Source organism: Pangasianodon hypophthalmus, chromosome 19, assembly GCF_027358585.1.
Source record: "Pangasianodon hypophthalmus isolate fPanHyp1 chromosome 19, fPanHyp1.pri, whole genome shotgun sequence".
NCBI classification, from domain to species: Eukaryota; Metazoa; Chordata; class Actinopteri; order Siluriformes; family Pangasiidae; genus Pangasianodon; species Pangasianodon hypophthalmus.
The window spans coordinates 11,069,410-11,093,937 of record NC_069728.1 but is presented as its reverse complement, the minus strand read 5'-3'; the positions used below and the strand labels follow the sequence as shown (position 1 = coordinate 11,093,937).

Sequence of the window (24,528 nt, the reverse complement as noted above, 5' to 3'; positions counted from 1 at the left end):
TGCTATTTAAAAGTAGTAAAGGTCTAGCTGATATTTGGCGTTTCAGGGTGTCAACCTAATGGAACCTAAAGTACTAAATGATCTGTGCTCAGGGCATTAAATCACTGGAGTGGGATGACTGTCAATAAAAGTTAGTTTAATTGTTGAACTCATTTATCAAAATATTTTTAAATGTTACACACCTTCCAGCTGCAGTTTCAGTGTTCATCTCAGATAAGAGAAGATATCAAAATGGTATGGTTTCTGTTTTCCTTTCTGAAAGCGATATAAATATTCTCTAACGAAACCTTTATAATTTCCTCTAACCTCTTTCATCTTATATATAGGCTGGTGACGGAACTGGTGTGATATGGCCTCGAGAAGTCATTACACAAGACTATTTCATGAGAGATAATATTAGGACTGATTCTGCTATTCTTTCAGGTTTGCTCTTACTTTTTTTTTTTTGTTGAACACTGATGAACAGCAGGTGACCTTCAACCAGTTTGTGCAAGTGTTAATGACCACAGTTAACCATGACTGCAGTCTGCATGACTGTTTTTCTCTTTGATTTCTCAATCAGTTATCAATTGCTTATCATTATTGTATAATTTTTCATGCACATTTACCAATTCTAGATGAGAACTCATATAAGGTAGATCTGGAGCCGATAAGGCAAAGCTACTGCTGCAGGACAAAGGCATGATTAAGACTCAACCGAGCAAGTGGGCAAAGACTTCACCCTTAAATTCACAACAGCTTTCTTCACCTGACTCTGAGAGGATGAATGGGATACTAAGCAGTTTGTGAGACTTGCCATATGAACTGATGGAAGATGCGGTTATAAAGTAGCGTTTTACTGACCATAACTACAGGCAGGCGAGTATGCGAGTTGTCAGCATTACTGTCAGATATTTTTGACGTTGTATTTTAATCAATCTATCTGCTCTTGCTCAAGTTCTATTTGTAAGTGACTGCCAGCTGGCAGGTCACTGACCAACTGTTTGTGTGCTTTGGGGAAAATCAAATGATCGCTGTCTAAAGACGAGTTAGCCTGTTAAATAATGGTGCAAGCATACTTCAGGTCAAGAGGTGTCTTCTGCCATGTGTACGTGCCATGCAACATATGCTATGGCTACATCCTGGGCATCAGTAAAGTGGAGTGTCACATGCTGACACTTATAAGTTATAAGGAGATATGGAGTTCACCCTCTACCTTGGGTTAGGGTTAGGGTTAGGGATTCAGATTTTACAGATTCCATGTTTTCATCGCAACTCACGTGGTCTGTGGTGAGTTCAAGTAATACGCACAACAGAATACCATTTTAAGACTCTGAGCAATTCTTATCCTCAGAAGTGTACAATATCAGCACCATGGGTAATTCTCACCATGAATAGAGAGCACTATAAGAATGTTAAGTGATTCTTATCCTTAGTAAAGTACAGTAGGTGAACTGCACCATCAGGATGTGTTATTAATCCTTATAATGACTTTGATATTTGGCCTTGACTGGTTCTGAAGGAAACAGCCTTGGCAGTCCAGGACAAAAGGAAGTAGAACAGTTACATATGTAACCATGGTTACTAGGGTTCACACAAATGTCAAGAGGACAAGTATTACATAATGGGGACATTTTTTAGGCTACCCACTAGTAGTGAGGTCACTGTCACAAGGTAATGACTTCACTATTGGTAATCAAGGAAATGAGCAAACAGAAAGTCCACTAGTTGCTAAGGAAACCACCCTTGTAGTCCTCTACTCAGGCACAACATGTTTATGTACATAACCTTCTATTTTGTTACAAAGTGTAATTTCAGAAAACAATCCACCATTGTGAAAACAACAAAATATTTAATGACTTTGTGCAGTAACAGAGCTTAGGGAAAAATTAAGAGTTACATGAGATGAGAGGTTGCTCTGCAACCAAACTCCAATACATATAAAATACTCTTTAAACACAAGAATAGAGGTCCAGCTGTTTTTTAGCCTCACACCAACATACTAATTAATCCATGCTCAAGGCATTAAATCGCTGGAGTGAGATGGCTGACAATAAAAGGAAGCTTACGGAATGAATGATGGATTTAATTATTCTATTAAACCTCAGCATGTGGCAGTAGGTGAGATACAATCCCATAATCTGCAGCAGCAGTTTCAGTGTCCATCTCAGATCTGAGCTAATATCAGTCAGAGATGAAGTGCACAAATGAAACAGGAAAAGCTCCTCTTCTGGTAGGATCCCCCTCAATGTGTCCCACCTGAAAGATACAACACACCATTAGAGGAGAGTCTCGGGTAAAACAATGGTGAATATGTGGGTATGTGTCTTGCTTCTGATGTATCAATGTTGCTTGGACTTCATATAAACTGTGTGTGTGTGTGTGTGTATTTATATACACTCACCCACCACTCCTTGTCTTCCTCTCCATCTATTATGATCACCTCTCCCTCAGTGAAAGTCAGCTCATCTGGGTTATCAGCCACACACTTGTAGATAGCTTTCACCCGCTTTGGTTTAGTTTTCTAACACACACACACACACACGCACACACACATACAAAATTAGATGCTAGTGTCATGTTTACTTACTTTTGACCTTTTTCTTCTTCACTTTGAGTGTCCTCAAGTTAAGCTGAATACTTTTCGACACTTTATCAATTCCATTTCATACGTAACTTAAAACAGCCTTCAAAATAGCTCACACGTAAGGAAATGTGTCTATTCATAATCTTACATCTTCTGTTAGAGCCACATCATCAGAAAAAAAGTTTTATGGCACAGTATACATTGAGCTTCAGGGTCAGACAAGTTTCAGCTAGTGAGAGTATTACTTGTTCTTCTCTATCTCTCTCTATGTATGTGTGTGTGTGTGTGTGTGTGTGTGTGTAAATTCAACTGTATATTTAAAAATTAAATGACACCAGCTTCACCAGCTTTAAACACAGACAATGCCATTTTGAATTTAACAACTTAATCTCTATTAAGGTCTTTAATTCAACATAATGTAATTTCAAATAAAAGAACCCCACCCATCATGGCTCTGGATTGTTATTTACAGTGAGGGGAAATAAGGATTCAGACACTCTTTTTGTTATTTAATATACTTCCAGTGCATATATTCACATCAAATTTACACATATACTGTCTTTTAACTTTGCAATTATAAGTATGAACAAAAACACTGTATTCATAAGCATAAACAAAGATATGTTTATAAAATTAAATCGATAGGGAAAATGTATTCAGATTTCATCCAACCCATGCACAGCTCCTCAGATAAAAAAGAAGTACAGCTTTTAAACAAAGCATTTAGACAACTCAAAACGCTTTTGGAACAAAAGATGAAATCTTTACCAATAATTCAGTAGTACTGGGGCATTACACGTCATCAAAGCAAGCATGAATGGAGTGAATTAGCAGAACATATTAGAGGAGAATTTCATCTCATTGGCCAAAAAATTGAATATGGGGAGAAGCTGGAATTTTCAACAAGACAACAATCCCAAACATGCAGCCAAAATAACTTTAGAAGGCCCTGCATGGCATAGCCCATCTCCAGACTCCAGACAAAAGTTATGGAGGATTTTAAAATTGTGAGTCCATCAATTCTATGTGAGAGTTGAAAACGATCCAATAGGAATGTGCCAAAACCACAATGATGCAAAAAATCTAATTAATTGTTACCATATATTCAGTACTCATGTTGGTAATTTGTGGTGTCCTAATACTTTTTCTTCTATCAATTTAGTTTTTCAGGCATATCTTTATTTATGCTTGTGAATGCATACTTTTTTGTTCATATTTACAAGTACCAAGTCAAAGGAAGTTATGTGTATATATTTGAAGTGCATATATGCACTAGAAGTATATTAAATAACAAAAGCAAAAGTGTCTGAATGCTTATTTACCCCTAACTGTATATTGTCGTGTGATCAATGGGGGTGAAACTGCTCTGTTGGAGCACTGACTTACTATCTGAGGCACTCTAGGTTTGGGGACAGGGGGTGGAGCAGGGGGTGATGTAGGTACAGAACTCGGTGCTGACAGGGAAGCATCTTTGTCTGTACAAAATATTTGGAAATAAAGACATTACACTTCATAAAAATATAAATATATCAATACAACACAGTATCTGATATAAAATGTAATATGTCCCAATATCTGAGCAAAAATATACACATTTCTATTGAATTTTCTTCACGTTTGAAGCCTACCAGCTGTTTCACCAGGCCTAGGCCTTCTTGGTTGCAGTTTGGGAAGATTTTTCTCAGTTCTGAAATCATAAATATGAGTGAAATTGGTTGATGGAACAAAATACTGAGCAGCATATGATACTACATGCTTTCAAAAGTTCCATCTGGCATCTGAAGGGTTCATAAGTGTGTTTCTCTGGGGCAACAGTTACAGATTCTATATAAAATCCTATAACAGAGGGTCACACATACGGTAAAGGCTCCAAGCAAAACCCGTTTAGAAATCTATAACTGTTACACATCCAAAGAGTCCCTGAGAAACCCTTTTGCTAAAAGTGTATAATATAATCTTTGGAGGGAGGTGTGTGTGTGTGTGTGTGTGTCTGTGTGTCTGTGTGGGTTTGTGTGGTCTTACCCTGCGATGGGTTTGAGTGTGGTTCTGGGCTGTAGGGGTATAGTTGGTGCGGGTTTGTATGGAGGTGGGGGCATTGGGGGAGGAGGGGGCACTGGAATAAGTGGTGGGGCAGTGGGAATGGTGGGGGCTGGGGGCACTGGAAGCTTCTGAATAATGGGCGGGACTGGCGGCGCTGGTGGCACTGGAGGCAGAGGGGCATTCTTTGTGTAGACCTTAGGTTCCTGGACACTTGTCTTCTTGACATTTGGAGGAGGAGGAGGAGCAGGAGGAACAGGAGGAAGAACTAAGGGAGAGGGAACAACAGTCAGAGAGACACCATACTGGAAATGGGTAAGCAAACTGTATTAGATCAATCAGCTAAAACTCAATTAAAATGAGGACAGTCACTTACCATAGACGTTGCTGTCTGGACTGGTAGGATTGGGCGGGTCTGAGGAGGATCGTTGCCTCCCTACTGTCTCCATAGGCTTCCAACTGCCAACTCCTGAAAATACAACATACATATGCTGTATGCTGGAGATCATTACATTCTTATTAATAATTCATATTCAATATACAGCATGTGTATGTACTGTATGTTTTAGAGTCGTCCAGGTGCTTACCCATGGCTGGGATGCGTGGAGGGAGCTGCGGTATAGGGACAGTGAGTATGTTAGAGGGAGGGGAACTGAGATCCATCATGGTGCCATAGGTCTCGTTACACACCATGCTGGAGATGAAGCTTCTCTGCTTTTCCCGGACAGCGTTGACCACATCCCGTGCCAGGGCAGCCATGTTGGGTTGGATAGAGGGGTTGCTTGAGAGGAAGCAGCTTACGGGTCGCTCCTCTCGCTTCTGAGGGATTGGCTGCACCATGTGGAAGTAGAAAATTTTCAGATACAACTGATGCACTCTGTACAATTACATAACTCAATAATATCCAATAAATTCTTAATAATACTTGTATAACAGAGGCACTATGTGAATAAATGAGAACAGCAATATGGCATTGTGCACCTTGTCCTCCATTTCATCATCACTCTCATCCAGGTCTTCATTGTGCAGACACCACTCATACTCCACATGCACATGAACATTAAACTTGCCAGTCTGTGCCTGCGTCAGCTGCCACAGAGAGTTAGAGAGAAAATCAGCAATGATCCTTCCATTCATTTGCAGCAAGACTTTAGTCACCCAAAATTTGTGTTGAAGACCAATAAAGCTTTTCTTAAATAATAAAATGCTTGATATAATGGTTCCATAATAAAGCCCTTAAACAACAGAAAAAGCACAAAGACGTTCCTGTCATAATGTCAGACGTGGTAGAATAGGAAATCCACAGCATGAACGTGCAGCTGACAAATCTGCAGCAATTATGTGATGCAGTCACCATAGAGATCCAATCAACACCTTGTGGAATCCATGCCATGAAGAATTGAGGCAACTGTTCTGAGAACAAAGGCCGATCCTACCTAGTATGGTGTTCCTAATAAAGTGACCAGTGAGCTTATGCAAATCTGTATATAGTGCATATATTTTTATCCCTATATTGAGTCATTCTGTTATTCAGTTAATATTAATTCATTATCTTTAACTGCTTAAGACTACATGAGAAGGATAAGATGCCAATCTACTGAAGAGCAGCCAATACACCTACAGTTTCTGGGAGGTGGGGGAATACCAGTGCTCCTGGAGGAAAACCATGAGCACAGTAACCATGGCTCAGGATTGACTTGTGAGACATACTACACACTATGCATGATCGATCAGGATTAAATACTGGATGTGATTGTGCTAAATCCCACATGTATGCTGATTTTTTAAATAAATCCATTTAAAACATGATCCTACCAGCTCCTCACACTGTGTGTGCTTCAGCCTCTTGGCAATGTCCAGTGGTGTCTCTCCAGCTTCATTGGCTAGAGACATAAACTGCATTAATTTATGATGGTCTATTTACTGTTTTCTTGTGGAATACCAACAAATGCAGGAAATGTCAGTGTCTTTTTACGCAGGGTCAATAACAGTATGACAAACTGCCATTAAAAACAGTCACACCTGTGGTGTCTATGTTAGCATGAATCCAGATATTAGATCTTACTCATGGTGACGGAGGCTTTGCTCCGCAGTAAAAGTTTCAGACACTCGCTGTTGTCTGTCAGACAGCAGTAGTGAAGTGCTGTGTTTCCTTTTATAGTTTGTTTGTCCAGATTCCCACTGCAAAATCACACACACACACACACACACACACACACACTGTAACATGAAAACCACAATGGTGTCTTTTTTTCTTTATAATGCTGCCATACCTGTTCTGTACAAGGAAGTCTACAATATGAAGAGAGTTTCTGTCTACTATTCGCACGGCCAGATGTAGCGCTGTCTCACCCTGCTCCTGTAAGAGTATTGAAAGACATCAATGAGAAAAGCCAATAAGTACAGTTTTTTATTTTTTGGTGCAATGCATGAAAATTAGGGGAATTTTAGGAGTGAAATTATATATTGGCTATACTGTACTACACAGCAAAACAAATGAAAAGTTAAAATATTCACACCAGAGCTTCTTCCATTACTATTTCGTGGAGGTCAGTGGCCAAGACTGATTCAGTTGCTCTGCATTAGGGCATAAAGGTCTCCATGTTCATGCATGCACAAGTGCAATTTTGTCCGTCACTGCCAGATTATTGCTGTTGGACAGGAGCAATTTTGTTGTTTGCTTTGTAACTCAGTTACCTTTTTTGTGGTTATAAACAAACATACCTGTACTGGTGCAAGTGGAGCAGTGCAACAGGGGGTGTGGCATTTAAATTTTACTGTCGCAGTGGAATTTAGTGCATTACTATTACTATTACTACCGCATTACTGCCCGCAAAGGCCATATTAGCAGTGATGCAATACAGAAACAGTAGTGTCATTCAAGCACAGCGCTGAACTCCAGTTCCATTTCTTACACCCACAAAAGTGTACGAGAACACAGAAAACATATTTTCATTATTTCGACCACTGAAATATCAACATGAGGACTATCAGTGAAATCTAAGTAACTGTACTTAAATACGGAAAAGTCACAACACCACTCATACGCGATTCTTAAGGGTAGTGACATGCGCTGATTTGAATGAATGTTGCAGCTTTGTCACACCTTTTCATAATGTGTTCATTTGAACCCAATCCCTTTTTACAATAGCGCTGTGCCATGCGACATTATCACCAATAGTTGAAAATACTAACGTTGCCACTATTTTACTCACATGTTCACTGGCCATAGCGAAGGTCTCGGTCAGGTCCACTCCATCAGCGTATGCCTGCAGCAGGGAGAAGATGTCACGGCTCTTCACCGCATCATACAGGCTGCGCAGTTTGGCGGTCGCGTCAGTACGTCTGCGCTGAGCAAAGCGCTTCTCTGTGTACTTAGCTGTGATGAAATCTTTGCGGCTCTGCCTGATGGATTGAGAAAACAATCCAAAAATATATAATGGTGATTAATTCAAAGATTAAACACACCATTTATTCAGGAACAGTATGACTAATTTTCTACAAAAATGGAACTAAAAACTGATAGAAATCTGTGACTCACATGTCACTAGAGGGGGTGGGTTTGGGTATTTCTTCTCCTGATAGTTTTGCCTCCATGATATCATTGAAGCCTGCATTTCCCACATTCCTTGCCAGCTGCACAGTGATTTGATAGAGTTAGACATTTCTCAGTGAGGCCCTACTGCTAAATTTGGAAAGTTATCACGATTTACCAAGAGTTCTGATGTTCCCAGCACATCTAAAGTCAGAGACTGTATTCTGGAGTAATGCACCCCCATTTCCCGATGGATACCCGAGCATTCAATGCAGATCAGAATCCCCAGGTTCGTGGAGAGCCATGTTGGATCTGCAAGGATAACGTATGTGTTACTTTACAGTTGAGTGCAGTTTATTTAAAAATGAAATTACATCATTTGAAGCAGGTATACAGTAATTGACGCATGTATTTTGGGGTGAGAAAGTCTTCAATTACTTGTTTACTACATTTTCCTTATACAGGCAATGTATAATCTGTTAATTATACAGCATGTGACCTGAATGTGAGTGAGAAGTTGATGGTAGAAGATAAGGATGAAATAAAGCACTTACTAGGAGCTCCACAGTCACAGCACACATCGTTGCCACTCATCCTCTTCACTTCACTCACGATGGCTTTGCTAAGCTCCTGCACGATATTGTTCTCACCCTCGTCCTGCTCCCCTTTAAATGCATTGTTCAGGGCCTCTTCTTTACTGTTCTGCAGCACAGACACCCATCTGCAAGAGGAATAAAAATATGTAAGCAGGGCTCAGCATAGTATCATCACAAAGAAGTTTAATTCTGTTTCTCCATCTAAAAATCCACAGCCGCACATATTGAAACTCACATTAGACATTCCGCTTCATCTTCCGCTTGAAAATGATATGTACGGTCATCTGTTTCAACACAGAAGAGAGATAACAGGTCAGTAACTTTCCAACATTAGTGTCATTTGTGGACAGTAAAAGTGAAGCTTTAATTCTGTGGTTGTGACTCACGGGATATGAGATCAAAGCTCTTCTTTTCTTCTAGGTTGCATTTCACTTGGCAGGTTAACAGGTTGAGTTTGGCTGGTGGTGTGTTTGCCTATGAAGAAAAAAGATGGATAGCATGCAGTCAACTGAAGCATAAACAATATAGATACTAGCAATTGAGATGGTAATTATGCCTACACGAGAATGCCTGATGAATCGAAATGCTTTAGAAATGATATCAACTCGTACGTTTCACTGCTGTGGGATGAAAATCAGCACCTCCAAGTCCGAGGTAATGGTTCTCTCCCATAAAAAAAAGGGATGTGATGCTCCCTTCAGGTGAGGGTAGCCATTTTGTCGCTGGTGGACGAGAGTGTGAGATTGACAAGAGAGTGTGAGATTGACAAACGGATCGAATAGGCAGCGGTGTTACAGTTGCTGTACCAGAGGTGGTGAAGCAGGGGTTAGGTTTGTGGATGAAATTCTTTGTTTACTGGTCAATCTATATCGCTATCCTTCCCTATTTGACCATAGGAATGTGGCTAGAAGGTTTAAAATTTTTCATGGTATGATAACCTAGTCTAAAAAATATCATGGTTTTAAAATCCGATGGTGAAAAATAAAGAAAATTTTAATTACAATTTTTTTATATAAATGTCTTTTTGCATGTTTTTGTATAAATCATGTTTTTGTGTTCTTTTGTAGGAAGATATTTTTGAGAATGTCTAAATTGTCAGCATTTATCATGTAAAAAGAAAACTAAAAGAAAAAGTGGCTGCAAGGAAAGGCGGCCAAAAAGGAAAAAAAAAATCTAACTTGTATGGCATTGTACAGTGCTGCTTAGCCAAAAACAGTTGCTTCATTTAATTCTGTCCAGCAATTCATTGTCATTGTCACTGAGTTTAACAAGGTTATGAACATGCTAGGAGAGAAAGCAGAGGTACATATGTGCGGAGTAGAGAGTGCTGTCCTCTTTCTGTCCTCTTTTCCTCCAGTAGCCCACTTTGTTTGTTTGTTTGTTTGTTTGTTGGAAGCAAACTGATATTAATAAATGCCACACTCTTCATCACTATCCCCTGCTCACTGTTTCTTTCAGTAGGATGTGTTTAATGAAGGTGAAACAACACCAAACTGGCTACCATAAAAATAGTAACGCACACACACAGATATTCCAAACGGTAGATGGAATTACCAAGCTTTTTTTTAAGTTGAGACTGCATGACTGCAATTTTACCTGTATTTTCAATACATCAACAGTATGGTAACCATCCGATAATATACCGTGACAACCGTGACACCATAACAACCATAGTCTAGTAGTGACCGAAAGAATATGGTTGTACAAAGAGTACAAGTGGCAGAAATTAGGTTCCTCCGCAGGGTTGAGGGACTTGTTCTCCTTGATAAGATGAGGAGCTCTACAATCTAGGAGAAGCTTGAGGTAGATCACATGTACGTAATATGTATGTGACAAATAAAGAGCCTTGAACCTTGAGCTGCTGCTCCTCCAAATCGATAGGAACCAGCTGAGGTGGTTTGGGCAATTTACAAGGATGCCACATGGTCGGCTCACGCGAGAGCTATATCAGGCACATTCCAATGGACAAAGTCCTTGGGGCAGACCAATGACCCACTGGAGATATATCTCACAGTTGGCTTAGGAATGTCTGAGGATCCCTCAGGAGGAGCCAAGAATACAATCTGTAGTTATGGATACAGAAGTTCGGACTGACCTTCTCAGTCTGATGTCACTGTGACCCCACCCGGAAAAGTGGAAGTGAAAGACAGAAACAGTTACTGACATTGTTTATTTCAGCCAAACCCTTTTCCAGGACATTATACTAGTATATTATGGTGTTGTATCATTATCAAAATATGTATGTATCAAAACAAAGCCCATTTTATTCCCGTTGACATTAATTCGGAGGTTAAAGCAGCCTGTTTTCCATATTTCACTGGCATCCTATATTTGTGCTCGAGCTCTTCCTGTCTGATTCACTGTCTACAGAGTTCAAAGCTACACATTAACCCCACATAGACAAATTCCTGATTTGGTAAAGTGGATTAACTTGAAGAAGCCTTATTTAGAAAATTTGGTGTTGTTTACTTTCAGTGGAAACAGGCCTGTTGTTGGATCGGATTTTTCTCTTACCGTTCCATGGGAAATGGTCAAATATCCACTCTTCACTGAGCACTTCCGTTTCTGCCACACCTTCCTCAGCCTGAAATCATCCGAAAGAAAGAGGCATTTTGGCTTAATTTATTCATACCTTCAAATGTAAATAACTGTCAATCTTAAATAGTAAAAAAAAAGGTTCTATTATAAAATAGGCTATTAAGTTGCTGTATTAAGGTGCTGTACCCTACAGACTTTAAAAACGATGTCATTGTGTCATTGAGTAAGAGATTTTCTTCACCCTTCACTGCGTTTGGAGAGCATCCCGGTGCGCTCTGTGCCATAAGCCTTGTTACCCTGCAGCTGGTGGAGACTGTAGCCTGTGTTCTGTTTGGCCTGAGAGTCCTGACAAAGACACATCATTTTAATAGGGTTTTTCAAAACACTGTTTCACCTTCTTTCCCTCATCTGATATGAGACAAACCATTTATTTATTTAAATAGTTTTTTGTAATCAAACGATAAGATTTGCATTCAGAATAAAGAATCAGAATTTAGGTGATTTATGCAAAGAGCATCTTGCAGATAAGTGACAGTAGAGCTCTGATGAAAACCAACACCAACATACTGTTATTTTAAAACCAATGAGACAGTTAATGCGAGTTTAATGGTTTTACAGATGTACAGATTTTATTATATATAAAATGGCCAAAAAATGACCAAAATGTTAAAATACTAATAAGGAAATATTCAAATATTATTCCTGAATGTGATGTAACTGCTGACTTTTCCCCTGCTGTTTTTTTTTAAAATCTTTTTCTTCTTCCACTATTAATCCATGTCTTTGTGTCTATGTTTCATAAGCATAAATTACCATTTTCATATACCATTTTCGTTCTATCATAGTAATGGCATGCCTAAACATATCCAGGTATTTTGTGATATCTGTTTTTTTTTTTTTTTTTTACATCAGTAACTCTTTACTTGTCTGATCACTTGAGAATTTAAGCTTGTTTAACCCTTTCATACATTAAATAAGACATTGAACATGTGCTGTTTTATGTTATTATGCCATGTGGTTATTACTAAGACTGCAGTCATGACCACCACTTTCAAGTTCAAGACCTGAGCTAGCTGAGATTGAGTCAAGCCCGAGTCTTAATGGGTCGAGACTAAGTCAGGTTTGAGTCCAAGTGAAAGCGACACTAATTTAAGACTCAGGCCAAAAACCATAAAATTCTTTGTAGAGGCCAAGCCTTTACTTCATCTAGTTGGTTTCATTCATGCATTGTGTCAGTGATGAGGTTACATTTTCTAGAAGAAGGAAATAACCATTTGTCACACATTGTCAATGCAAAAACATTATTTTTTAAAAACTCTCAGCTGAGACCAAGACCATATTTAGCAAGACCAATGCCAAAGACAGCGACAAGTCCCAGTACAAATGCCAATAAGTCCAGCACAAGTGTAAGTCAATATAGAAACTGTCTCAAGACCAGACTTGAGTCTTATCTAGATATTAGACAACTTAATGAGACACCTTCAAATAATTTAAATAGTCAAACAGGATATCAATAGGGATACATCCTTTTGAGTTTGCTAATAAAAAATAACTATTACCTGTATTTTTAGGCCTGGTATTTTTAATAGGAAAAACCCTTAAAATTAAACAGTAATTGTGTTTTGTACGTAAACTGCAAAATACACATAAATTTTTTTTCACCCAGAAACCAGAGGTTATTAAACCTCAACTGTAATAAAAATTATGAACCTCACTTCTTTTTGTTCTGTTTGTAAGGATGACTTTAAAATATCTCGAAGCTGGATCAGTTGCTTCTTTTCTCCTTCTTGTGCTTGTTTAACCTTATTTACAGAAAAAAGATTCAGATGAAACACTTTATGGTGAAAAACAAAGATGTTAAAATGTTACATAATCAGGAAAATCATAAACTCACTCCTGTTAAGTCTGTAGACAGTTTTTCCATGGTTGGTTTAAGATTCTCCACAACTTTTAACCCATCCTGAAAGAAACTGGACAGAGAGAGCATTTGAAAATTATGGCTCATTTCAACCATCTGCTTTTTTGTTTTGTTTCATCTTGTTTTTGTGAAAATATGAAAAACTTACTTGCACTGGGCATGAAAATATTTGATGAGGTTCTGCACCAAGTCAACCCCCTTCCTGATTTTGATTTCATTCACTTTGATGAGATACTGAAATAAAGAACAGCCTTCAGTCTCCTGATCAAAGCCTGCCACAGCTGGCTGAAAGGTGAACCACATCCCTCACCTCACACATCTGGAGCTGAAAGGCTCGTCTCTCTTTTTCCATCTCCTCAGCGATCTCTCCTCCACTGATCTCTGTCCTGATCATCCCATGCTGCTTGGCATGCTCCCGCTTCTCTTTCTCAATCTTATTACTACACAGGACAGGAAGTACACCATCATGCAACATGAGCTTCTTTGTTTCAGTTAAAGTATAGTTTCTATGTTATCGAAATGATGACTTTTTCTATGTTCAAAGCATTTCATATATCTGGTTAATGTGTAAATACGTTTAATGTCTAAACAAGTAGAACTCGATGCCAACAACATCAGTAGGGATGCCTTAAAATATACTTAAAACAGGAAGGAAGCTATTGAAGAAAATCTATTTCTGACATTTGACCTTGACCCTGTTTGGATCAATTCCAAATTCTAATCAGTTCATCTGCTATTTATAATGACATTTCCATATAAATCCTACAAACATTTAACCTCTCACTTTTATCAGTCCTAGTTAGTAACTAGCTTGCTATATAGATAACATTTATTGTTATCAGTCATAAAGATTAATAAAGATTGGTTTAACTCTGGTGGTTGTTTGCCTTCACTGTTGGTTTGGAGGAAGAAAATCAAAAGTAAATGTCGCAAAAACAGACAAGTTGTTATTTTTAGTTATACTGCAACATTGGCAATGAAATATTTTTTGAAACAACTTGTCATAAATCTCCTTATTTGCTCACCAACAAGACAAATTTTTCACCAGCACTGTCTTCTATTTTAATTTTTCTCACTTGCCCCCACCTTGCTCCCAGAGTGGTCAGGGAAGATTAAAAAAGCATTTGACGTCACTCAGTTGCACTTTTTCAAAAAACACAACCAAACAACAACCCCCTTGTGGCAGCGCTTTTTGAGTGGCAGGGTGTAAAATTTGAGAACAAAATACTAAAAGTGAAACCCTTAGTCCTCGTTAGAATACATGCTTTTAATACAGCAGCAGACCTTTCAGTATGCAGCAAATAAAACAAATAAAAATAAAAACAGTGTTAGACCTAACTTGAGGTAAGAATTATCTTTTCTCTATTTTCAGTATTTTCTGTGCTTAATCATTTCTGCCCCAGGCTTGCTCTGATTGGATGTGGGCAGTGAGCAAGAGAGGAAGAGACAGAACTGAACAGTCACACAGAATTGAACCGACTGATCAACAGCGTCAACACACATTCGCATGACTTGCTCATATTAGTCTACGCAGATCTGCTTTTTTTGGTTTGTCTCAAGAGCCTGAGCAAAAGATTGCCATGCACCTGGGACACTGAATTCGAGGTTGAACATAAAGGCCACATGATTAGTGGTGTTTGCTCAAGGCACGGCTCCACGCCATGATAAGCACTGCTCTAAGTCCAACTCAAAGGTCTGAAATGACACTGACATAGCAATACATACCTTAAGTCATCTTTTTAATATTTAACACAGTCATTAGCATTCAGTTTTTGGGCCAGGCTTCCTCTTTAACGGTTTCCAGCATTTTCTGAAGCAGGAAACCACAGAACCACAGAAACACCACAGTATTCTACAGAATACTATTTATTAATGGTCTATTGTCTCCACAGATACAGTCCAATAAAAACCTAGTAGTCTAGTTTTAAAAAATTGTTTTTATACTGACAAAATGATTCACTTCACTATGCTGAAATATTATATTATATTAATATAATATAATATAATATAATATAATATAATATAATATGTATAATAAATATGGTGCTTATATCTAAGCTGCTAATCTGCTTATCTAAAAAAGCACACTTAAAAAAAGACAGCAAGCCATAAAAGCATGCATGTGTGAAAGTGTGGTGCTTACACTTTGGTTTCATAGTCCTTACAGGCTTTATCAAAAGGCTTCTTTAAATCCTAAAGACACACATATATCACAAATGAAAGAACAAGAAGAACACTCAAATTATCAACAATAATAATAATAACAATAATAATAATAAAAGTTGTTATTATTAGTAGTAGTAGTGTAGGTATTCAGATCTCATACCCCTTTCACTCCTTTCAGGTCTCCTTTCAGCAGACTGTCTAAAGGAAAGGTGATGATGTTGTTCATATTCTGTAGCTGTGAACACACCATTACAAAGGCAGGTCACGTCTAGCACAATATTGAAGTGAAGTGACTTGTGGCCAAGCATGGTGACCCATACTCGGAATTTGTGCTCTGCATTTAACCCATCCAAGTGCACACACAGTAGTGAACACACACCGTGAACACACACCCGGAGCAGTGGGCAGCCTTTTTTGCTGCGGCGCCCGGGCAGCAGTTGGGGGTTCGGTGCCTTGCTCAAGGGTCTCACCTCAGTCGTGGTATTGAGTGTGGAAGAGAGCGCTGGTCATTCACTCCCCCCACCTACAATCCCTGCCAGACCTGAGGCTCAAACCCACGACCTTCAGGTTCACCTTCGGGTTGCAAGTCCGATTCTCTATCCATTAGGCCACAACTGCCCCAATATTTTGTATATAATTATGCTAGTGCAACCTGACTGCAGCCTATCAGGTCTACGATGTGCCCTGCTGCAGCATTATTAAACCTATACTGCTATACTCTTCTTAAAGCTGTGGTAAAAGCACTACTTCTGTCTTCCAGAGGATTTGACACATTATCTAGCTGCGACAGAGGATTGCAGCAAAAAAAGACACATATCTTATTAACACTGGCCTTGTACAGCAAAGTAATACAAAAAAGTTCCCACAGCACCCAAAATGTGAACGATTGGCTACACGAGGCTAAACAGAGACAGGAAGAGTGATAGAGAGACTCACTAAGTTCTTGAAGAGTGCTGTGAGTTCTTTGGTGTAGACAGCAAAGTTGTGGAATGTTGCTACCACTTCTGGGTTGTCTTTATACAAACACACCTCTCCGAACTTCTCCAGAGCCTGAATGTACTGCTCTTGATTCTCCACATGGCCTAAAGAAACATATTCAGACACACACAGACACACACATACAGACAGACAGACAGACAGACAGAGAGAGAGAGAGAGAGAGAGAGAGAGAGATACACATCATATACATTTTTACTGATGTTTCACCGAACGTACTAATGAAGGAATAGGCCCTCCTCAAGTATATAATATAAAAGGGACAATCATCCACTTCCTATATATCTATTATTACATTCCTGACAAAGTCCAAAAAGATCAGAATATTTATACTTTAGCTCTGAACTGTGAACATTGCTTTATTCTTTACAGTTACAGCCTCTTCCTGTGTTATTACATACCACACACCCGGTCATCCGGTAATAGTAAACCGTTTCATGTGGTTTATGAGGAAACTGAAAAAAGCTCATATAATGTTATTGTAAGATTCAACCTCTGTGACTGTTTAAGCTCTTTAAAAAGCAGATTTCTCCAACAAATATTCAGCTGCAGAGATTTTATTTCATCTGGAGACATCAGAAGTTAAAACATTTCTGATATGTAAAAGTTTAACGCAAAAGCAAAGTTTATTGCATGGAAATGTCAAACAAAGAGATCACACAGTCACACAGTCTTTTAAAGTTTGAAAAAAGGCTTGGGTCACTAAGCTTGAGAACTAACACCCTCTTTTTAAAATAAGAAAACATCAAATTTGTTCTTAATACCTACAAAACACAGTGGCATTATAAATCTTAATAAAGCCTTTACTGTGATATTATACCTATATGTAAATGCAGTCATTATGGAGGAGATAAAGCACATTAAAAACATCTGCATGTCAAAACTATGACTAAAGCAGTGCCGTAATTTCAGCATGCAGTGTGGGATTAAAGGAGAACAGAGAGGTAAACAAGTAGCAAGAGAGAAAAAGAATGAGAGAGAGATAGAACAAGAGAGAGAATGAGAGAGACAGAGAAAGGCTTGTTGAGACATGTAGTAGAGAGTAAAGGTAAAATGAATGGTATGTGAGGACATCTTGCAACCCTTCTCGATTAGAGTAACTGAAATCTACCTGGATTATAGTCAGTTTATAGTCGTACATGTACCATCGAACCACAGATTCAGGATTGCCCTTAATGTGACTTAAGTAATGAGGAACATTTTGCCTATTCATTCATTTATTCATTCATTCATCTTCAGTAACTGCTTTATCCTGGTCAGGGTTATGGTGGTTCCAGTGTAGGAGGCATGAGGCGGGAATACACACTGATGTTATGCCAGTCTTTCACAGGGCACTGTGCACTCACACACACACATTCTTACACTCATTCACATCTATGGGCAATTTAGAGTCAACAATCCATCTACTGGAATGTTTCTGAGAGGTGGGAAGAAATCGGAGAACCTGGAAGAAACCCTTATGGACACAGAGAGAAGGGTTTATATTGAGATTAGCAGATGAAGGCTCTCTCATTTCTTTCATGGCTGCCAATAATGTTAGAATGGAATTATGTGTGATTATATAACGTTTCCAACAGATTTCAACCCGGTATGCTTTATAGAGAAGAGCATTTCTCTATAAAACAGCATAAAACTGAATTTCGTTATCATTAGCATTATCACCACAATTAGGCAATGTTATGATTTACAGTTCCATCAAATGATAATACTGAGCCTCTGATCAGCTTCCCTTTTAACACTAATTTAACACATACTTACAAGATGAAACTCTTGAAGATTTAGGTCCACTAGTAGGAAAAATACTTATATAATATATACAATAATGTAAACATTAAGACGTACTTGCACAACTTTGTAAGAAATTATAACAATATAAAAATTACACAAGATGACTGAAAGGATATATCAGTGAAACTATTCATTTAAATTTCTGTAGAATTTACTTCTCTGAAGATTTTTTTTCAAGGTCCCAGAAATTATTTCAGAATATAGTAGCAATAACACAACAGCTTGTTCGTGAAATTGTGGTGTAAACTGTGTGAACCAAACACATCCAGTACATTATAATAATGCCCTATAGAAGACATTTAGGGACATTCTGTTAATTTAAATTGGTAAAATATCATTTTGGGTAGAATCCCTAACTGAATATCATAAAAAGAGGATTCAAAGAGAGTAGGAGTTCTAAAAGAAATAATAAAAATGGCTAGATCAGTACCACCAAAATTAACAGATTAGATAGAGACAATTAATGAGATAAACAATATGAGGTTTGTAACTTATTGGATAATATGGCAAATGTTCTTCTTTGAAAGAAGTTGAAAGAAGCGAGATGCTGCATAATCCACGTATCCAAGTATTATAGTGGATGTAGCAATCTTAGTCCAATCCTCTGATTTCTCTCTCTCACTCTTAACCTATTTACACTCTTTCCTCATGTCTGAGTTTCTTTTTGTCCTCATTCCTGAGTTTTTCATTTAGGTTTGAATTTTTGAATTTAATTTATATACAGGCTGATATATATAAATGAGTCATCATTTCTATCCTTAAATGAGTCATTTCTATGCATACTGGTATCTGTAAAAACCTTTTTTTAATGTTTGTTTTTCATTTATTCCTGTAAAAAAGTATGGATTGTATCATTGCTGCTGTAGTGGGTTTGAGGTGAGGTTTTTAAGGTGCTGCAACAAGCCTAAGCAAAGCATACACGAGGAGGAGCCTTGAACGATCTTCTCATACTCACTTAGGCCAGAGCTGTTTATGGCCTTGACAGACTTCTTCATTTTGCTCAGAACACTCCGGTCTGCATCGAGAGCCTACAAAACACAAGGCACCATTTTTTAAAGAGAGACACAAAAAAAAAAAACAAGAAGGTAATGGTTTCTCAATAGGTCTGTTTCAAAACTATTAAAATGATGAGGGCATTAGTCTTTCAGATTTCAAAGTAGTAGTAGTAATGTTCAATACAGGCCCAAATCTTTATAATGATGCCACATTGCCTCATAAGCATTATGATTGGGTTAAACAAAACCCATAATCCACAGGAGCTCTTAAATTCCCTCCCAACACCAGCACAAAATGCCTTCATGTGCATATAGTCTATAACCCTCGCATGAGTCACACTTGGGGAATTCAGAACTCAGACAGAAGATGCCATGAGGGACAGCCTTACAGCTCATAGCCACTGCTTATAGAGAAACCATATATACAGCACAACCCCAAGGCAAAGCCCCTTGAGCAGAACTACACAGATGTTAGCAAATACACTCACTAATACTGGCAATAACAACCATGCCCTGGTCAAAGATCACATTTTTTCCCCATTCTTTCCCCATCATTTTTAAGTGAACAATAACTAAAGCTCTTGACCTGTATCTGAATATGTTTTTTTTTTGGCTTGTTTTTTTTGCATTGCCACATAATTTGCTGGTTGGACATTTGCATGGTTTACAGGTGTTCCTATTAAAATGGCTGATGAGCACATAGATTCATTATCGAAAGGGAATGCGTAAAATGATGGTGTCTCCTCTCTGTGTGAGTGAATGGGTCTAGACACAGATGCTGAAAGAGGAATGAGTGCAAGGATACTGCACAGAAGGGCAGGTAAAAACAGACCAACAGCCTTAGGGGGACACATTTCATAAGAGCAGTGCACAGAACAAGGGGGCAGGTTTCAGCAAGACCAAACAAACCTGTGGAAAAACTGGAAAGGGAAGTGCTGCATTTCAGTCAGGAGAATTGCCCTTACTCTCTAAGTGGGAGCTCACCAGACCACCCCAACATGCAAACACAAATGCACAGCTTACAGCACACAGGGTCTTTACACAACAACACCAGGTCCTTCACTTAATATCTGTTTGTTACTTTAGCACTCCAACTGTTCCTTTAGGGATAAATAAGGTCCATCCATCCACCCATCAATCCATTTATACGTATATCAATCTACCTACGTATTTATCTAAAACAAAATGCAGCATAACAACCAGACCAGATCAAGCACCTGAGAAAAGCACATTTTACACAAGACATGCTAAAAAGCTAGAGGTAGCCATGTTAACATGGCCTTTTATACCGGAAGTGTCCTTTTTTTCCCAAACTCTCACTTTCCCACTAAAAGTGCTACAAAATACAATGTTCCAGCTATATCATGCAGTCTATGCCCAAAATCTAAACAGCACACAATTATTATTATACAAAATATTTCAGCCTGTAGCCCTACATATCACTCTTACCCTCTTACATCAGCACACTCTTACATCAGTTAAAATTCAATCGTCAGGAAACCTCTCACTGTCACAGACAAAAGGAGAGAAATTTTTACTGTATTAATAAACTTTATGGGATCATATACAGTGGTGCATGTTTATAATAATAATAATAATGGGTAGAATAGATATTTGCATGTTATATTACCTAAACCAGTGCACGGAAATAATTGCACAGAAAACACAGAAATAGATGCTCCACTCTACATATACTTGGTTGCACGAATAGCACTTGGTACAAAATGTAAAACTTGTAGAGGGCTTGCGGCATGCCACGTTGCTTCTGCTATAAAATGGGCTTAAAAGCGCTAGGGCCCCTTGACCTCTGAAGTGTGAAGCATTTCCTGAGCATTTGTTAACAACAACTGCTTTCTCTAATGACTGAACCCAAAATGGTATCACCGAAAGCTGGAAAATATAAAATAAATAAATAAAAAAAACAGCTAATTCAAGTGTACGGAGATGTAACTTCCTTATTCTGGTAGTTATTGTGTGTCATGATCTGTAACCTACAGTGCATTTACTGTACTGCCCTACACTTGTCAGTTTTACTGAATCTGCAGTTTACACAGTGATCTGTCAAGCTCTAAATTACACTATTTGCAGAGGAATTGTACTGTCTTGTATGTTGCACTTCCCTAATGGCATGTATATATAGATATGTGTGTGTGTGTGTGTGTGTGTGTGTGTGCATATATATATATATATATATATATATATATATATATATATATATATATATATATATATATATGAATATAATGACAATGGAAATCTTCCTGACTTGACTTGATTTGTAGCCCACAGCAACTGCCCTTCATCCCAAGTCACAGGATGAGAAAATTGAACACTGGTGCATCTAGCTTTTTAGACATGGGATAGAAAATGCAGAGCGGAAGTGTACATTTGCAGAAGTACTGATTTAATCCTTGGTGCAAAATGAACAGCCACCCATTATTGGCTTCATGTTTGTTCTATAGAGCAAGAGTTCTCAAAACTGTGTAGCCAGGGACCCCTTTATCTGTAAAATAAATTCCATAGACCATCTCAGTACAGATTTATTTCATGAACATTAGTTAAATGTGTACTATATTTTGTCTGTTTATTGGAGGTTTCTATGCCTGAAGCTACCACTGACCGAACACATTAGGTTCAAACTGACATTATTTATAGGCCGACTTGTTTTTGAGTTATTAAAGTTTGGATTAAACCCATTCAATTAAAGTTGCCAGTCAAAGACACTAACAACTGTAAGAACTCAGTAATTAAATATAATAACTTTGATAATGATGGGTTGTGATTTCTCTCTGGGGGTCCATGGACCCCACTTTGAGAACCACTGCTATGTAGTGACTGGACGTAATATGATATATCCTGAATTACAACACTTCAGTATGTTAGGATAACTGGCCTAAGCAGCATTTACTACAATGACACTAAGTCAGTCAGTGTCAGTGCAGTTCATACTGAAACCCACAGTGGAAGTTCAAAGATCTGCTGAGATTCCTAGTGAAAAAGCCTGACTGTGATGATCGAAACTGCCTCTGTGTTACTAACAAAGGACTTTTTCTGAAGACTGTTCTTGATAGTTCACTATTGTCTAAAAAGTACGCCGAAATTTGACACGCGGCACAGCTTTCAGATTCCTCTGGTGCAGCCGGAAGACAAACTGACATAATCAGGGCTTTTGTAGTGGAGTGTTACAATTACACAAAAAAAAAGTCTGTGATTTCTTACTAATAGACCAATTCAAAGCAATTCCTTGTTCACACTCTTCAAGCGTTTTACTGCTGACTGTAGCAAGTCAGTGCCCTAATCCTGAGGCACTTACCTAAACTTGTTCCCTAGAAAGTCTGGGTCTGAGTTACTTTGAATAGCTTTTTTTAAAACTTTGGAAAAACACATTTCAGACAGCATCGTAACCCAAACCATATTCCACACAGAGACCAGTTCTGACTTGACTCTGTGTATTAATGTGTCAGAATACTTGAGTGTAGGTTAGAGCGGTGTTGTGCAGCACTATGGGCGAGGTTCACCTCCAACTCCACAGCTGGCAAACCTGTGATTTCAAATGAGGAAGTCATTTTCCTTTCCTCTCTGAGTTTAAACATTAGTGAAGCACACTGGCAATACAACCTAGTAGTAAAGAAAAGTTTAGAAAGTCTCATACTGCAGATCTTCTACAATGTTCCTAGTCTTGCTTGTCCATAATAAACAGTATAAGAGGGTAAACAGCAGGCTGTAAGAGGGACTGAGTGGCTCACCTCCTCGAGTCCAGCCGCTGTGTTCCGGCAGTGGCCCATTCTTGTGGTGAAGATCGATGTTGTAGGTGCTTTATAATCCTCACTGGTAATGTCTATAAACTCAGAAACTGACAGCTGATCCGGCATGATTACTGATTTCTTTTAATAACGCTCAAAAATAATAAAAAAACAAAGAGCAAAGAGAGAGGAAGAAGATAACCGCAATCAGACTGCGATATCTAATATAAGTTAGAGTTTCTTTGGAATTAAACTGCTTTGCTATTTAATATACAGAAGGAAATAAAAAGTAACACACGTGACTAGTAACAATAAGAGTCTGTGAGGAGAAGTTAGAGAACTCCATCACAGCTGAGGTTTACACTTTGTCTCTTTATTCCGCTTCATTTCTTGCGTTTCGCTCCACTGACAGTCTTCTGCTGATTTACCTCCGTCCAATCTCTCTCTCTCTCTCTCTCTCACTGTCTTTCACACTCTCGCTCTCTCTCTGTCTCTCTCTCTCACTGTCTTTCACACTCTCGCTCTCTCTCGCTCTCTCACTCACTGTCTCTCTCACTGTGGCCTGCGAGTCGAGACACAAGGTCGCCCACAGGCAGAGAAACTGACCAATAGGAAAGCGCACCGGTGCCAGACCGACCAATCAGCTGTTCCTGTATGGTCACTATACGCCACCTGTGTACAGGTGGAGCCTGCAGTGTAACCAAATGCATTTGAGTGTCTCAGAAAAGTATTTTCAAAAATGTTAGTGAAAATACAAGCTTAATTCTTGGCCACAGCTGAGCCCAGTGAATAACCACATGGTAATAAACTTATAATTATTTTTACTGTGCCAAAAATCAAAAATAACACATATGTTTTATATCATATAACTTTACTTTTTATTAGCTATAAAGATTTTTTTTTTTTTTTTTTTAAAAGTGTATATGGACTGTAAGCATTATCAACAGACAATCATATATTTACACAGAGCCACTGTTATCCCACATTTATAGTAATGGGAAAAAGAAAGTACACCCTCCTTCAGTTCTATATGTGTATTCATCAGGGCCTAAATAACAATAACACCTGGCTGATGATTCCTCTCTTAATGATTGAGGAAGAGTGTACTTACTTATTCCCACCTGGTTTCTCAATGTTGGTTTACTTTTTGGAAGAAAAAAAATGACTACATATTGAAACCTGTTATATTTTTCTGTTGTTGTCATCTGAGGTTATTTGTTTGTTTGTAGAAGTTGGTGAGAACCACACAATTGTTATTTAGGTCCTGATCAAAGAAAAAAGAGGGTATAGAATTGAAGGATGGTGTACTTTCTTTTTCCCATGACTGTATATCTTCTGTGAGGATGATAAAAAAAAAAAATTCAGTCTTATTAAGATATTAAGAATAGATGTTTTAAAGATTATATGTCCAAAAATAACAGTTGTATCTGTATTATAACGGGTATTGCTTACTTTACAGAAATCTGGCATCTTTCTCAGGTGCATATGACTCTAAATAGATACATATAAATAAATATAAAGATATAGTTTAAATGACGCATGTCATTTGTACATGTAGCCAAGTTATTCATTTGCATACAATACAAAATCTAGATTTAAAGATTGTTTTCTGTAATATAATTAAACAATTTTATCTTTTGAATTAAAATA

General features: G+C 38.2%; 1 protein-coding gene across 1 annotated transcript; it reads right to left on the bottom strand.

Annotated features, from left to right (window-relative positions):
* Window positions 1-43: 43 nt before the first annotated feature.
* Window positions 44-23,421, bottom strand: asap2b (ArfGAP with SH3 domain, ankyrin repeat and PH domain 2b). Its single transcript, XM_026922934.3, has 28 exons — window positions 22,882-23,421; window positions 19,096-19,168; window positions 16,293-16,438; window positions 15,517-15,591; window positions 15,334-15,383; window positions 13,501-13,630; window positions 13,339-13,424; window positions 13,167-13,242; window positions 12,988-13,074; window positions 11,514-11,617; window positions 11,249-11,318; window positions 9,121-9,208; window positions 8,970-9,018; window positions 8,693-8,859; window positions 8,317-8,450; window positions 8,145-8,239; window positions 7,819-8,008; window positions 6,877-6,962; window positions 6,669-6,784; window positions 6,419-6,486; window positions 5,585-5,692; window positions 5,191-5,434; window positions 4,980-5,072; window positions 4,589-4,871; window positions 4,195-4,253; window positions 3,953-4,041; window positions 2,384-2,503; window positions 44-2,238 (listed from the first exon to the last, which is right to left on the bottom strand). Exons 1-28 carry the CDS (start codon window positions 23,005-23,007, stop codon window positions 2,164-2,166), a joined length of 3,087 nt encoding a protein of 1,028 aa, XP_026778735.2. The 5' UTR covers window positions 23,008-23,421; the 3' UTR covers window positions 44-2,163.
* Window positions 23,422-24,528: the final 1,107 nt, after the last annotated feature.